This window comes from Cnephaeus nilssonii (genome assembly GCF_951640355.1).
Source record: "Cnephaeus nilssonii genome assembly, chromosome: 16".
Taxonomy (NCBI): domain Eukaryota; kingdom Metazoa; phylum Chordata; class Mammalia; order Chiroptera; family Vespertilionidae; genus Cnephaeus; species Cnephaeus nilssonii.
Window position 1 is genome coordinate 21,285,588 of NC_137087.1, and position 16,598 is coordinate 21,302,185.

At 51.1% G+C, this 16,598-nt stretch overlaps 1 protein-coding gene across 1 annotated transcript in view; it reads right to left on the minus strand.

The window, feature by feature from the left end:
• Positions 1-7,889, minus strand: part of TSPAN15 (tetraspanin 15) — a 49,792-nt gene extending 41,903 nt beyond the window's left edge. Inside the window, exon 1 of the mRNA XM_079793797.1 lies at positions 7,667-7,889. Coding sequence (XP_079649923.1) covers positions 7,667-7,762 — 96 coding nt within the window. The 5' untranslated portion in view covers positions 7,763-7,889. The remainder of the gene's footprint in view (positions 1-7,666) is intronic.
• Positions 7,890-16,598: the final 8,709 nt, after the last annotated feature.

Sequence of the window (16,598 nt, forward strand, 5' to 3'; positions counted from 1 at the left end):
CGATTCCCAGTCAGGGCACATGCCCAGGTTGCGTACTTGATCCCCGGTGGGGGGGGGGGGGGGTGCAGGAGGCAGCCAATCAATGATTCTCTCTCATCATTGATGTTCCTATCTCTCTCTCTCCCTCTCCCTTCCTCTCTGGAAAAAAAAAAATCAACCAATGAGTGGAACAAGTTGATGCCCCCCCAAAATCAATAAATAAAAATACAAATTTTTAAAGAGAAAGAAAGGAAGAAAGAATTTAACTGAATATGCAAACAAATCGTCCCCACCCTGAAAAGAACGGCAGGTCAAGACTGGACTCTCCTCCCTTCCACTAAGATGTTGATTCAAACCAACTCAGATCCAAAGGTTCACTCTGGGAAAGGTTTCTCTTTTCAATCCCGTGTCCTGGGCTTACCCAGAAGACACCGCTCCCTGCATGTGGAGCCGGCTGGTACAGAAATTTCATTATCAGTTCCTTATCTGTGTACCGAGCCCCACCCCAGGTTGGCACTGTGAGTCACAGAGAGAAGAGGCACAGGGCAGCAGGGGGAGGAAGGAGGCAGGTCGTAACTCCAGCTTCTCGGGAACAAACAACCAAAGGCAGCAAGGTCCCGAGCCAGCCCCACAGCTTACCAACCCCTTCCTTCTGTGAGGGGGCACGCACAGAAGCCTAGCCTGGGAGCAAAGAGACTTTCTCGGGCTCGCTTTGCTCGTCTGGAAGATGAGTGATTGGAACATTCTCCAAACCCCTTCCAGGCCTGCCTCCCGGCCCTCTGGTTTTAAAGGCCTCGTAGCCGGGCTGAGGGAGGGGATGGCCTCTCTCCCGGAGGCCCAAGCCCAGGCCCTTTGCTTCCAGGTCTTCTCTGACAGCCCCTCAGGCCTGGGGACCACTCCTCTAGGACAAAGGCTGCCTCCTTTCTGCTCGGGTTGTACTCGTTTCTCTTTGAAATGCTTGCCTAGAACAAGGGGAAATAGACCTGCCTGATGAGTCAAGCACACTTTTTTTTTTTTTTAATTTGAGGAAATAAAATACGTACATATACGTACAAGGAGATGTCCCGATGGGTGTGTTTGCCAACATGCTGCAGTGGTTCCCTCCCAATGTACTTGGGTGAATTGCTTGAAATTTCTTAGAACTATGTGCACATATTTTCACAAAAACAATAAAAGCTCTTTTCAAAAGTTAGAAATACCTGCTGGAAACTGAATCTACTCTCTTTTCCGCTTGGCTTCATTTTGTACTTAAGTGGAGGCCAAGTCCCTGGCTCCTCCCAGAGTGCTGTCCTCTTACCCCCTGAGCCCTGAGCCCAGCGAGGACCACTTCTTTCAGCAGAGGGGGTGGCTGGGAAAGGTCATGGGGACCAATGAAGGAACTGGAGTCAGACAACCTGGGTCCTGGTCTTGGTCTGTCACTAACTTGCTGTGGGGTCTCTAGCAACTCACTTCCTCTTTCCAGGCCTCTGTTTTCTCCTCAATAAAAGGAAAAGGTCACGCCTGGCTGGCGTGGCTCAGTGGTTAAGTGTGAACCTATGAACTAGGAGGTCACAGTTTGATTCCCCATTGGGACATATGCCTGGGTTGTGGGCTTGATCCCCAGTGTGGGGCATGCAAGAGGCAGCCAGTCAATGATTCTCTCTCATCATTGATGTTTCTCTCTCTCCCTCTCCCTTTCTCCCTGAAGTCAATTTTTTTTTTTAATTTTTTAAAGGTCACACTAGAGGTGCCTTTAAGGGCCCTTCTCATTCTCAGTCTATGGCTCCTGAGCACCTCAAATAGAGAGGAAGGTAGGAGAAGAAAGGCTAGCCCTTAAGGAGCTGATACAGTGTTTCTCATGTACCAGGCATTGTTCTTAGCATTTCTTATTTATTAATCCATGTAATGATCACTGCAAGTCTCAGGTAGATTTTCATATCACTCAATTTTACAAATAGGGCAAGTGAGGCACATGGAAGCTACTGCCTAAGTCACTCAACCTATAAGGACCAGAATTGGGATTTGAACTGAGGTAGCCTGGTCCAGAGTCCGCACTCTTACCCATTTGTTAAACTATAGGAATACTAATGGCCTGGTGCACAAATTCGTGCACACTGAAAGGAAATTATTTAGAAGAAATATTTTAATACCGCTATTCACCCTTTCTCTATAATAGAAGTGTCAACCAAATTCACAATTGACAATGACAGATTGAAACACATGTGTGCAACTGGTGCCAGTGAGAGCTTTATATGTATTGTGCATGCACGAGTCAACTTAGCCTTTTATAGATATAGAATAAACTTGCTTAATTAAACCTGCTTTCTGATTTAGTTAAACTTTTTCCAGCCCAGTTAAGCACCCCAACTTCTCTTTCAGGTAATTGTCAGCAACACAGCAGTAAATATCAACACGAAGCAGATTATTATTGTAGATCATGAAGGGAGAATAAAGGGTAAAATATTTAACTGCAGCAGAGTTTGACTATATTCTACACAGTGAGAAAACCTGAAGTCATTTTCAAGGTCCACCATTTCTTATTTTCAGCTGGGTCATGTTTCTAAACTTTCTAAATCTCCGTTTTCTGGCTAATGAAAAGAAAATAGGATTCCACCAAGTCTCCTATCTACCTACTCCAGGACTTCTGTGAGGATCAAACAAGATGAGGCACGGGAAAACGCTTCACAGACATTTGGTTGAAGTGTGAAATGTTTCCACCTGGCTATAAAGCAAGTCATGTTCTTGGGCTGAAGAAACTGCAAGGAGGCTAGTCGTCACTAGGGAGAGGAAGCCAGGCATTGCTACATGATGTCATTACCCAGACGGACACTCAGCATATTAGCCTTGTATATAGAGAGATATAAGGAAACACAGGCCAAGCTATGATAACAGGGTCCATGCCTGGACAAAGAAAAGCAAAGTTAATATTGCCTCTGACACATTACCTTCACTACTTACCCACATCCACTTCCTTCCCACTAACCCCCCTAAGTTCTTTTCTTCCTAATATTACTACTAATATTACTACTAATATTCCCAGAGTGACAGTGTCTCCATGATCAGCCCTGCCCACTTCACAAATTCAAGACCTCAGCAACATCTCACCACTGCTGGCTCCACACCCTTCTGGGCCTCTAATCCAGGCACCGCCACCTCAAATCCTTACTTAAAAGACAAGATTTGGACTCGGCCACCCCCACGCAACAGGCCTTCCCTGAGCACTTACTGGGTGCCCAGTCCGAGACCAGCATTTGGAAGAAGATATGAATGAGCCACACCCTGACCTCCAGGAGCCCACAGCCCAGCAAGGAGAAACAGCCATGTAAACGGATCTCTAGACTACCCTGTGGTGAGTGCTAAAAATAGAGGTGTGTCCCCAGTGGGCTGAGGGCACATGTGTCAGAGTGATTCACCCTGCGTGATGGGAAGGGTTGGCTCCAAGCGCCTCTGGGTGAGCTCACGGCTCATGGAGAACCCTCAGTGACCTCCCAGAAGGAGCAATGAACTGGGGGTGTGGACACCTCTGGGTTCACGCCAACTTCGCTGAGCGACCATGAAACATGTCCTCTCTGGGCCCTAAGGTCCCCCTATGAAAGCGAGAGGGCCCCCCAGAGTGGCAGGAGATCACTGGAAGTGGTTCAAGGTGGGACTCACATTGACGCATGGACAGAAAAGTTCTCATTGCTCACTTCCCTTCCGACCCTCCCCATCGCATCAAGGAGCAAATCTCAGCTTTGGTGCCAGTTTGTCTTTAAGCCTCTGAAACACTCGCCAAACTGCTTTCTGAATAGAGGGCAGGCCTCAGGCTCACAGCCGACCGCACCCATAATATCTAGCTAGGACTTAATAACGTTGGTTCCCTTGCACTGTACTTATTGTAACCGTTACCTACTATATTTGATGAGGGAATATTATTTTCCCATGGGTAGTAGTGTGTAAACCCTTCTTTTAATAACAAACTTAAGTTTAAAAAGTGAGTTCATTTACAGATATACAGCAATGTGGCCATCAAACAGAATGTTACAGTTGGTAAAACCTCTATGTGGAACAAGTTAACACTTGTCAACCTTGTAAGCACATACAAAACCAAACAAAGCTGTCCAATGCTATTGGACATTCCAGTAGTGATTACCACTGGAAGGGAGGGGTGGGGATCAGAAGTGGGAACAAGGGGGCTCTGGCTTCTGCTGTCCATTCTGCTGGTTGTCTTAGGAGCTCATGATACAGGTGTGTTCACTTTGTAAAAATCCATCAAGCTGCAAACACTTCTTTTTTAAAATATATTTTTATTGATTTCAGAGAGGAAGAGATAGAAACATCAATGATGAGAATCACTGATGGGCTGCCTCCTGCACGCCCCACACTGGGGATCAAGCCCACAACCCGGGCATGTGCCCTTGACCGGAATCGAACCTGGGATGCTTCAGTACACAGGCTGACGCTCTATCCACTGAGCCAAACCAGCTAGGCCTGCATACACTTATGATTGGTGCTTTTCTGTATGTATATTATACATTCACATAACCTTTAACCCAGAAATTCCACCTCTGGAAATTAACCCACAGACATGCACACATATGTGCAAAGCCACACATTCGAAGATGCTCACTGCAGCTCTGTTTACAGTAACTAGAAACTGGAAACAACCTGAGTTCCCCGGCTGGAGACTGATTGAATAAATTTTGGCATCGCCTACAATGACTTCTATGTGGCCATCAAACAGAATGAGGCAACCCTTAGCAGAGCTCCAAATTTTACATGGATTTAAATGTAAATGAAGATGTAAGGGGCATGACTGTGTGCTTGTGGAAAAACAAGAATATAGTATATGCGCGTGTAGGTGTCTCAGGCATCCCATAGTAGAATATTAGCTCAGAAGAGAATCACAAGAAAGTGATAATAGATGTCCCCTCTGGACAGTGCAGGTCAGGGGAGAGGGGTATGAGGGAGATTTGTCACTGATAATTACTCTTTTATATTTATAAATACTGTACAATGCCTTTATTGATAAGTTTTAAAGCAAAGAGTCTTACAGAAGGTGCATGGTTATGGTAAAAATTATGGCTCCTTGCAGACGTAAAGGCTGGGATGAAAGTGTTAGCACTTTGGGCTTATAAAGCAAGTAACCCTTGGCACCACTCCTCCTCCCGAGGGATGGAACCAGGCATAATGGGCTTTCCTGTAATGATGTCCAATTAACAGCAAACCCAGTCTCGAACAAACTACTTACTCACACTGGGCTTCCGCCCTGCAGTCAAACTCTGGCACCTGGAGCTGCCCAGGCAGAGTTGGCAGGTGGCTGAGTTCTTGGCAGGGGTGGGGAGATTTTTCAGCAGAAATGATTCCAGGGATGGGAAGTCAAGGACTTGGTAAGGTGAGCTCAGTTGGCTGGAGAGGAAGGATTCTGAGTTCTGAGTCCCACCCTGACCCAAGAGAAGAAGCAAAGCCGGGGCCATAAGGTGGTCTTCTCTCTGGGCTGCAGGAGACAATGGCAGAACAAGGCCTTGAAAATTCAAGATTAGTTTGTTTTTATTATTGATTTTAGAGAGGGGGAGAGAGAGAGAAACATCAATGTGAGAGACATTGATCGGTTGCCTTCCATATACGCCCAGACCAGGACTTGAACCTGCAACTTAGGTATGTGCCCTGACCAGGAATTTGCCCTGAACAGGAATCAACCCATGGGATGACGCTCCAACCAACTGCGCCACACCAGCTAGGGCAAGCTTAGTGTAATGGTATAACTTTCTTTTGTACAGCACTTGGCTTGCCCACATGTCACTCTCTCCTCACATCACTGATCCTAAAAACAGTCCAAGGCGCTGTGCAGCACAGTATCAGTCATCCAGTTTACAGATGGGAAAATGGAGGTACAAGGAGGCTAAGAGGCTGGTCAGTGATTACATATGGAGAGAAGGGGTGAGGCCAGAAACGGAACCCCCAACTTCTGACTCCAGGTCTTCCCTATTTTCCCACTTCCACACCCATCAATTTTAGCCTTCCCTCTTTCAACTCGGAACTTCTGAGAGAAGAGCTCCTGAGGCCAGACAAGCCAGGGGCAGGCAAAGAACCCCAGAATCAGAACCAAGGGGCCCGTGAGACCATCTTGCCCAGCAGTTTTCAACCCTGAGTACACACTAACATTACCTGGAGAGCTTAAATACGGTGAGTAAAAATACATACCCAGGCCCAGGCATCGGTAGTGTTTTTAAAACTCTCTACTTGACTCTGATGCAACGTTGAATGAGAGCCCAAATCACCCCCATCTCAAGCCCACGTTCACCCTGCTGCCTCCCTGCAGTTTCCACCCACGTGTCTATGCTCATCCTCTGGCCTCCAAACATCCTGTTCCTCCCTCTCCCACATCACGTAGTGTCCGAGACCTGGATTGGGAGCTGGGCTCACCTAGTTTTCTAGATGGGCAAGTCCCTTCACAGCTCTGAGGCTCCCAACAGAACGTGACTGGCTTACGGTCTCCCAGTGAGTCAGGGACAGAACAAGACTGGAATCTGGATCTCTTGACCACTAGGCCAGGTCACGTCTGCAGAGGGGCCACAGGGAAAGCCAGGCCTGGTGGCAGATCTGCCGGTTCCTGCGGGTAGAATAGACCCAGGGAGAGGCCGAGGGGGAGACAGGAGTGCGCATGAGTTTGGGGGGGGGGGGTGTCAGTGACTTCCTCTGCTCTTTCTGGAAAAGTCTGCCCTGTGGCACAGTGGGGGCGAGGGCCTCGTCTACCCGGGCAGGCCTGGAATCGGACTGTAGACAGATGTCTTCATTTCTAAGCGGGGGGCAGCCTAGTCTGAAATCTCCACAAAGAAGCCCAGTCTCTTGGGGACATTTTACCAGGAGGACCCAGTTTCCTTGCCCACAATTAACAAAAGGGCCTGCACTTCTTGAGCTCTTCACTGGTCCCTGTGCTAAGCATGTACTCGGCCTACTTCATTTAAGCTCCACAACCATCCTAAACATTGAATATAATTAGTCTCCATTTACAAGTGCGGTAACGAGTTGAAGGAACTTCCCAAGATCCCTCAGCCAGAAAGTGGTATCAGCAGGATTCCAAGTCTGGTTCATGTCCAACGACTACCATCCTGCCCCCAACCAGACAGAAGAGGAGGTGAAGCTCGGTGGGCGTGGAATTTGTTACTAAGCACCTAAGAGTGGCCGGAGACCTCCCCAGATGTCGCCTGGTGGAGCCCTCCCAACCAGCGGTGGGCAAGGCACGCACGTCCTCCTGGTACATCCTCCTTCCACCCAGAGGAAACCAAGAGCAGCCGGAAGCATCTTGCTCAGGGGCATCAGCAAGTAAATAGTGGGAACCGGCCGGGAGTCCAGGGCCACAAGCCTCCTCCACAGGCTGATGGGGAGGGAAACTCAGTAACACCCGGCAGGCAGGGTGGGGGGCGGGGGGTGGAGGCCGACGCGGGATCCAAGGCCTATTGGCCCAGCGGATGCGAAGAAACACGGAGGACCCAACGGCGGTCAAGTGCACACAGGTGAGCTAGGTGGTGCTCCTTCGTCGTAGCCAACCAGCTCGAACGATCCCGACCAGGAGGCTGAAACGCAGGCTGGGCCAGAATTTCCCAGTTTCCAGGGAGAGTGGGACGAGGAGCAGCCAAGTCTGGACGCGGTCCCGGGCTCGGCGTGGGGGCGGTCGAGGGAGGGTGCCCCCCCACCTCCATCCCCGGGCCCTGCTGGGGTCACTCACCCAGAACACTGTGGAGTAAATGACGAGCGAAAACTTGAGCCAGAGGTAGGAGAGGCGCGCGCAGTAGCGCACCTGCTCCGAGTCCCCGCGGGGCATCCTGGGCGCGCGGGGCGCGGGGCGCGGGGCTCCCGGCTCGGTCCCTGGCAGCGAGCAGCCCCACCTGCGGCTGCCAGCCGGGCGGCCCGCCCCGCCCCGCCACCGGCGCTCGCTCCGGGACTGACACCGGCGAGCCGCAATCACAGCCCGGCCCGGGACCAGCCAGCCCCAGCGGCCAATGGGCTCGAGGCACTGGCCCAGCCTCCGGGAGGGGGCGGGATGAGGGCGGGGCTCCAGCCGGAGACCCAGACTGGGAGAAGGGAGGGGAGGGGGCCAGGTTTTTGCAAAGGAGGTCGCGTGCAACTCTGGAAACGCCTGTACCCCTGGGGCGCGAGAGAATGTGTACAGCGGAGCTGTAGGGAGAGGGCGAGCGTGCCCCGTCAGGGGCACATAGGAAAATGCACACTTTCCACAGTGGTCAAGAGGGAAGACTATGGGAATAGGGCAGGACCTAACCGCTCAAGTGCTAAAATGTGCAAGATGTGAAATGTAATAAGGAAGTGGAGTTGCTCAGCCTGAGGAGGGCGGAGAGCCCGGTCTAGCAGACTAGGGTGGTGGGGCTAAAGGGCCCCCCATGGAGCCGGGACCCTGAGTTTCCTTTTCTAACAGACCCCTTTTCCCCATCCAGTGTCTGGGAATCCCCTTCTCAGTGGCCAGGTGAGATCCCAACCCTGCTCTCCGGGAAGCCCTCCTCCACGCCCATCCTCAGGCCCGGTCAGCGGCCCCCTTCCTTGCACACTCAGCCCAGGTCTGACCCAGCCTCTTCCCGCCAGGCCTTCCTCAGCCTGGAGCCAGACCTGACTGTGAGACTCCCCCACAGCTAGATGGCCCCAGCTTGGCTCGCTGCTGTTTCCTTGCTTCCCAGGCCCAGTCAGCCTGGGAGTCCATCTGTGTTTGTTGCTTTTGTAATTAAATGTGTGGCCCAGAGGTCACGCAAGGCAGTGCTGGGCGGGTCCCTGGTGGTGACTGCAAGAATGGCACCCTCGTCCCGGTCCCTTGTTGTGGACTCCCAAGCCTCCTGCACACACAGACGCCCAGAGGGAGACTGACACTCGGCCAGCCCAACCCCCAGGGCTCTGCCCTGGAAGGAAGAAAGTAAGGCTGGGGGTGGGAAGGGAGCCCTCCCTGCCCTGAAGGGTTAAAGGGAACTCACGTTTCTTGGTGCAAAGGAGCCGGCTCTGTACGGGCCCCTTGGGTAGAGACATGGAACCAGGGACTGCTGCAGGTTACCGTCAGATGGACAACCAAGGTCCAAGAAAACCTCTTACCGCAGTGTTCAGAGTTGTCCTTCTGCTGGCGGTGGTCATAACGGCACCAGGTGTTAGACCAGTGGGGTCAGACCAGCCCTGGGTTCAGCAACCTCAGTACTTGAGTTCTGGCTAGGAAAGAATTCAGAGCCAAGACTCAAACTCTAAGAGAACATTTATTTAGGAAATCACAGAAATGGGAGTAATTCGTAGAAGAAATGAGCTGAGGAAACGTTACAGAGGCAAAGGGCCCGTGGAGCTTAGAAGTGAGGACGGTAAAGGTGCTGTGCCTGGGGAAGGGGAAAGGGAACGGCAGGGCCTGCTCCAGAGGGAGACGCACTGGTCCTCCCTCCTCAGGGTTTTGAGGGGGGAGAGTTTAGGGGCGGTCCCGGGGGGGGGGATATCTTAATAGAATATTCAGCAGCTTCTCAGGTGTGTCTTTTCAAGGTCTAGGTCTCCACTGATTGATTGGTCGGAGCCAGGGCAAGGGGTCATTATCCAATGCAGCTGGTCCTGAGGTCAGCTTTGGCCTCGCTTGTCTGGTTTTGCAGCTTTTCTGGGCTTGGAGCTGAAATACAACTGAGGCCTAGATGTCATCTCTAGGAAGGAAAAGTCAGGAGGTCCAAATGGCATGACCAGTGATACGCTAGAGGGGAAACGTCACCCTGGGGACAAGGCCCCCGCCCTATCTTTGTCCTTCGCTAGGCACCCAGGGCTTTCCACCCTGGTGACCTGGCCCATCGTCCTTGACCTGCTCATGTCTGTCTAACTGCCCACCACACTTTCTGTCCTTTGAGGAGGAGGAAATTAACTCCTTATCCTTCTTTGCTAATTAATAAGCCATGAATATTACTGATACACTTATTATGGCATTCTCTATGCTAGGAGTTTCCTTCACCCAGCCCTGCAGAGCCAGTCTTATACCTACTCTTTGAGGCTTTGGTCTCTACCCGCTGGAGTGCTAGTTCAGCACCTTGTCCCCTGAGGGATTAGTCTGTCTCCCTCTCCCTGGGGATTAGCCTCCTATCACCCCCTCCCCCCCCCCCAACACACACACACACACACACACACACACACACACACACACCTGAGTCTTGTAAGATGCCCTGGAAAACAAAGCTGAGACACTCCACTCCTGCAGAGGGAGCCTCTTTGGGGCTGGCACAGCCTTCCCTGGGCTCCTGAGCTACTTCGTTGTCCCTCCCCACCCCCAACCTGAACCCCAAGTGCTGAGGGCTGCCCCGCAGCCATATTTGCAAACACTGAGACCTCAGAAGTGACAACCTATTTTCAACAATTTCCTCCTTTTGCCAGGAGCTCTGGGCTGGCGGTCAGCAGGTCTGCTGCCAATCCTGGTTTTGCCATTAACTTTCTGTGAGACGGTTAGAACACATGGCATAGATAGTGTGACAAACAGGTGTGAGTGTGACCCTGGCTGCAGATTAGAATCACCTGCTGAGCTTTAAATGTGTCTTGATCTCCAGACCCCATCCCAGTCAAATCAGAATCTCCACCTACCGGTGCCTGGGAATCGGTGTTCTTTTAAAGGTCCCGGGTACTTTCTAAAGTGCAGCCAGGACTAGGCATCACTGGTGTAGAGGTAGTCATGAGGGTGAGGTGGTCAGCCAGCATTTTATCAGAAGGTCACACACCAGAGGTCACAGCCTATCCAGCAGTATGCTGATAAATGTTTAATAACTGTCACTCCATGGGGGAGGACCCTGTTACTAATTTCCATAGTGTAAATACTTTTACCATATCTGATTTCACATTTCCAACTCGAAGTAAATTAACCGGGGAGTTAAAGAAACGTACACGGTCACACACAATCAGTTCAGCCGCCTCTACAGCTCTCCATGTCTACATCCACCCTCACCGCACCCCCAACCTTTACTGATTAGCATAGAGAATGCCACAATGAGTGTATCAGTAATATTCGTGGATTATTAATTGGCATAGCAGGTATTAGAAATGAGCTCTCCTTTGATGAAATTAGTAGTATTCAAGCTGTGTAGATTGGCTAAAATGGTTTGGGGTCACCACTAATTCCTTGTTCAGAGTAAAAGAATCTCAGCCCTAACGGGTGTGGCTCAGTTGGTTGAGCTGCGTCCCATACACGAAAAGGTCACCCATTTGATTCCGGGTCAGGGCACATGCCCTGGTTGTGGGCTCCTCTCCAATAGGGGGCCTGCAGGAGGCAGCCGGTTAATGTTTCTCTCTAAAAAAAATCAATAAAAACATTTTTAAAAGAAAAAATCACTTAGGGATGATGCACCGAGTTGAACCTTTGAGGGATCCCAGGTCCCACAGCATTCTGGTTGCCTGATGTGACCATCAGTCTAACTAATCCTGCCTCTACACTGCTGTCTCTTCCTTGAGTGGACCTTCATTGCAAGGTGGTCAAGCACCAGAAGGACCCAGAGCTGGGCCTTCCCTGACTTTACAGAACAGATTATATGAACCGCTTTTGTGGCTACTTGCTAATAAATGTTTGTTTCATCAATATTTGTATGGGCGACAGAATGTGTTCTGAGATCTGCTTCCATGATAACTTGGCAGGCAGCTTGCAGGGTGAAATAACTGACCCTCACTTGTAGTAGCTCCTACTGTGCCTGGAAAAGAACCTCGGGATTGGGTCTGACCAACTTGGCTTGCGTGTTTGCATTCGTGCCGCTGGACAAGTGACTGTCTGTGCCTCTGTTTCCCCATGTGTGAGACCATGAGGTTGTACTGTTTCTCTTCCAGCTCTAAAAGTCTCAGCTGCAGTCCTCACAGTCAAGTCAGTCAACAAAGGACACTGAGCTCTGCCTATGTCCGGCCCTGCTCCAGGCTCTGGGCACACCGCTGTAAACAAGGTAGACAAGAGCTTCTGTTCTCTTCTGTCCGGGAGTGCAGGGCTGTGGGGACATGCAACATGTGCAAAGCAAACACATGCCCTGGCCGGTGTGGCTCAGTTGGATGGACTGTCATCCTGTGCACCGGAAGGTCCTGGGTTCTATCTCCGGTCAGGGCACACATCTGAGTTCAATTCCCAGTGGGGGGCATGTATGGGAGGCAACTGGTCGATGTATTTCTTTAACCTCTCTCTCTCTCTCTCTCTCTCTCTCTTTCTCCCTTCCTCCCTCCCTCTCTAAAATTAATTTTTAAGTCACACATGGAAGGGCAGTTGCAGGCACTGACATGTGCTAAGGATCTGGGAGAAGAGCTTCCAAGTGAAAGAAGCGGCAGTGCAAAGGCCATGAGAGAGGAAAAAACTTGGCGAGGTCCCTGGGGCTCACGCAAGGGATCGAGGGAGAGTAGAGGGGGGCGAGGTCAGAGACAGGGGCAGAAGCCTCGTAGCTTTGATAAACGGTATAGATGGATGTATTTCCAGTTTCCGGGAGAGTCCCTGGTAGGTTTTAAGCCGGGACCTGATACAGAATCTGATTTATGCTTCAGGAGGCTGCTGCATGGGGGATGGACAGGAGGGGGCGGGGGCTGGGGCTGGGGCTGGGGCTGGGGCCGGGGCGGGGGGTGGGGGGGCTGGGCTGGGGCTGGGGCGGGGGGTGGGGGGGCTGGGCGGGGGCTGGGGCCCGGGCAGGGGCTGGGAGGGGAGGAAAGCTGGTGGGGAAGCCATTGCCGCATCCCAGAGCTGAAGGCTGTGGCTTGGACTAGGGACACAGCACTGGACATGGTGACAAGGGCTATCGCTTGGAGACAGAGCCAGCAGGGCTTACTGACAGAGTGGGTGTGGAATGTGAGGGAAAGAGAAACCATCCCGAGTGTTTTTGCCTTGAGCAACTTGCGAGATGTTGCTGCCCTTTACGAATGCGAGGAAGATCAGAAAGAGAGGGCATGGGAGGAGCCTGGGTCAAAAATTACTTTGGCCATTTCTTTTTTTGAGATATCTTTTCAAAATCCAACTAGAGCTGGCCAGGGAACTCAGAGATGAGGGTTAGGGGTTAGACGACATAAATTTGAGAGTCATCAGATCCATTTAAACCATGGGCCTACAACGTGTGATCATCGAGGGAGAAAATGTAGCAAGAGAAGAGAAGACAATACAGACAGGCCCTGGGGTGCTCCAACGTGAGAGAATGAGGGGCTGGCAAAGGAGACCGACAAGGTCCCGCTGCTGAGGTAGAAGGACGATGCGGCCGGAGAGGTGACAGGAATGTCTGGAGAAGAAAAGGCTTCCGGAAGTTAAAGGAGATGCGTCATAGGCCTTAGTGTCCTGGGAGCTTGCCTTAATACACCGAGGCTGCAGTGATGTCCCGGGAGGTCAAGGGGGAGCAGAACAGAGAATTGACCGTCAGCTTTGCAAGATGCGGTCAGTGGTGACTTTCAATGGTGCAATGGAGACAAAATCTGATTGAAGTGGATGGAGAAGAGAAAGGAAGGGGAAGAAACAAGGAGGAAAGTGCAGATAACACAGGCGTGTGCACACCCGGGCAGGTGTAGGACACCATCCACGTGGGAGGGACTGCATAGGTGGAATTCTTCCCAACCCACCAAACAGCCTCTCGGGCCAAATATGCACGAGTTAGTTTCTATGTTGGAGACTTTAAATGGCCAGGAATTCATAGCCGCATCTCCGTTGTTAAAGGACAAAATTCAATGGAGTAAATTTGAAGATCTAATTGGCTTTACTAAGTGATTCATGAATTGGCTTTATTAAGCGGTTCATGAACCAGAAGAGCGCTCGAGGAACTGTACAAGACGGAAGTTGTGCAAAAAGAGGCTGGGACTAAGTTAAAAGAGGGGATCCCTTCGGGCAAGGGCAGCTTCCCATCAGATTACCTCACTGGGGAGCATCAGGGAATTCCAGGCTGATGGGTTTTAAATTCCACTCCAGGGAGCGCCCACTCTCCAGTTAGGTTAGTTACTACGTCTTAGCTGGGTGATGTGGCTCAGGGGAAGTGACTCCCTTTGGCCCATTGTTTCTTTTTTTAATAACAAGAGGCGGGCTCTGCCTCCCACCTCTTGAATCCAGGCTGGCTCTCTGACTTGCTTTCACCAATACAATGTGAGCGCAGTGCCTCTGAGTCCCAAGCCTGGGCATCAAGAGGCCTTACGCTCCGCTTTGTGCCTCTTGAAATGCTGCTGCCGTGAGGACAAATGTGAGCGAGTCTGCTGGAGAGACCTCCAGTGGTGGAACTACGGTGCCTGGCTGACAGCCACCAACTAGCAGACCCGTGAGTGAAGCCACCTTAGACCATCCAGCCCTCACCCCCACAGCTGATTCTATCTACTCGAATGAGTCCTGGCATGACTGGCTGAGCCCAGCCCACAGGCACCCACCTAGAATCATGAACTAATATGTCATTGTTGTTTTAAGGCACGAAATTCTAGAGTGGTTTATTTTAGAGCAAAAGCTAACGGGTCAGTCTTAGAGTCAGAAAACAAATAAAAACCACCAACTCACATACTTATTTCCTTTTTTTTTTTCATCTTCCTCCAATTCTTCCCCCAAAGTACTGCACTTTCATTTTTCTAATTGATTTTGAGAGAGAGAGAGAGAGAGAGAATGAATGAATGATTTGTTGTTTCACTTATTTATGCCTTCATTGATCGATAATTGTATATGCCCTGACCAGGGATTGACCCACAACCTTGGTGTTGGTGTATTGGGACAATGCTCTAACCCAGTGGTCAGCAAACTCATTAGTCAACAGAGCCAAATATCAACAGTACAACGATTGAAATTTCTTTTGAGAGCCAAATTTTTTAAACTTAAACTTCTTCTAATGCCACTTCTTCAAAATAGACTCTCCCAGGCCGTGGTATTTTGTGGAAGAGCCACACTCAAGGGGCCAAAGAGCCGCATGTGGCTCGCGAGCCGCAGTTGGCCGACCACGGCTCTAACCAACCGAGCTACTCGGCCAGGGCAGCACTGCACTGCTGAGTCTATAACTTATCTTAAGAAGAGACTCCAGGTGTCCTCCAGGTTTTCCTTGCCTCCTTCAGTGCCATCCCCTGGCTGACTGCAGGCCACGTCTCCTTCCCATCCTGTTCTAACTCTCAGCGATCTCCATTTATTCTCCACCAGTTGTTCAGTTAGCATCAGGCACCGAGCTGTGGGCTTTCACATAACTCCCTCTTACTTCCTCACAACCTGTGGAATCTGATGTGATGAGTCCCACTTTGCAAATGGGGAAACTGCAGTTCAGAGAAGTAACCGGCTTTTCTCCATCGGGAACGTCAAGGGCTTTGTGACCCAGCAAACCATGTGCCTTCTACGCTCCTGCAGCTGTGGCTTCGGCTACACTCGAATGAAATGGCCTAACAGTGGGGTTTAGAAGGCAACCAGGAACAATGCGTGCAGCTCAGAGCGTGAGTTTAATGCTGCTTAGAGTAGAGACTGTACCTGGAGTTGCTGCGGGGTACTGCAAGAGAGTAGCTCCCTGAGATTTTAAGGGTTTCGTAAGACAGGGATCTATGGAGTCTGGGAACGCTGCGGGACTTCCTCAGAGGCCTTCACATGAGATGGAGAGTGTCTCCCGGAGGAACGGATACTCAGCCCTCCTCAACTATATTTACCCACACAGCCCTGTTTCCCAGGCGCCCGCTGCTTCATCTCACAGCACTGGCCTCCCTCGGATGTCCTTTTGGAAATGCTGCCCCATGGGACTGGCTGCTAATTTCTTTTAGTGGAAAGTGACCTCCTAAAGTTGTATGCCCTGTACTGAACAGGAGAATAAAAAGCAACAGAAATTTTTTTTCTGTTTTGCGTCTGACTTTGCAAAATTACCGAACTTCCTCTGCTGTGGTTGTCAGACAACCAGACCTGTCTGTGAGCATACCTCCTAGGGCCCTGCAGGGGGTGACTCTGGGGTCCAAGGGATTCTGGGAAAGAGCCCCCAAGGAAAGCCAAATGCTCATGACTCAGAGCAGCCTGGGTCACTCCAGAGGTTTTTCATCCTGAAGAGCTGCCTCTAAAAGGTTTGCTCCTTCTGGCCCCTCTCCCTGCTCCCCATCACTGCCCCCACAGAAGGCTGACTGCCCTAGACCCCTCTCTTTGCAGCCCGTAATCTTTCTCTTACCCTTGGCTGCTGGATACCACCCCACCCCCTCACCCCGCCCCCGCTGCAGCCCCCAATCCCAGGACTGTTTCTGAGGCCTCCAAGTCACCTAGACGCTCACTGAGCTCTGCCCCTCCCCACCCTGTTCTTCTTGAGACCTGATCCTGGGCCAGCGGTGTAAACGTTTCCTCCCACAGAGGTCAGCCAGGCCGCCTTCCTCCTGCCCCGTGCTGCCAGGCTGCCCCTGACCCGCTGCCTAGAGCAGACGTCCTTAGGGGCAGCTGTGGGGGTGCGGTAGGGGACTGGGGAAGACAAATGTGAATAACCTAACTGAGTGGTCACAGGAACTATCACTGAATAATAGCACAGCCATGCCATGGAGCCCTGTGCAGCCACTGAAAGTGAGGTGGGGGTCACTGGGGTGGGGGGGTAGAGGGGCTATTGGGGGGGGAGGGAAGACACCTATAATACTTTCAACAATAAAGATAATTTTTTTAAAAAAGAAAGTTATGTGGGAAGGCATTGAGTATTGAGGGAGCTGATCTTCATACACTGAGACTGTCTGTCTGGGGCCCGGGTGGGGCCTAA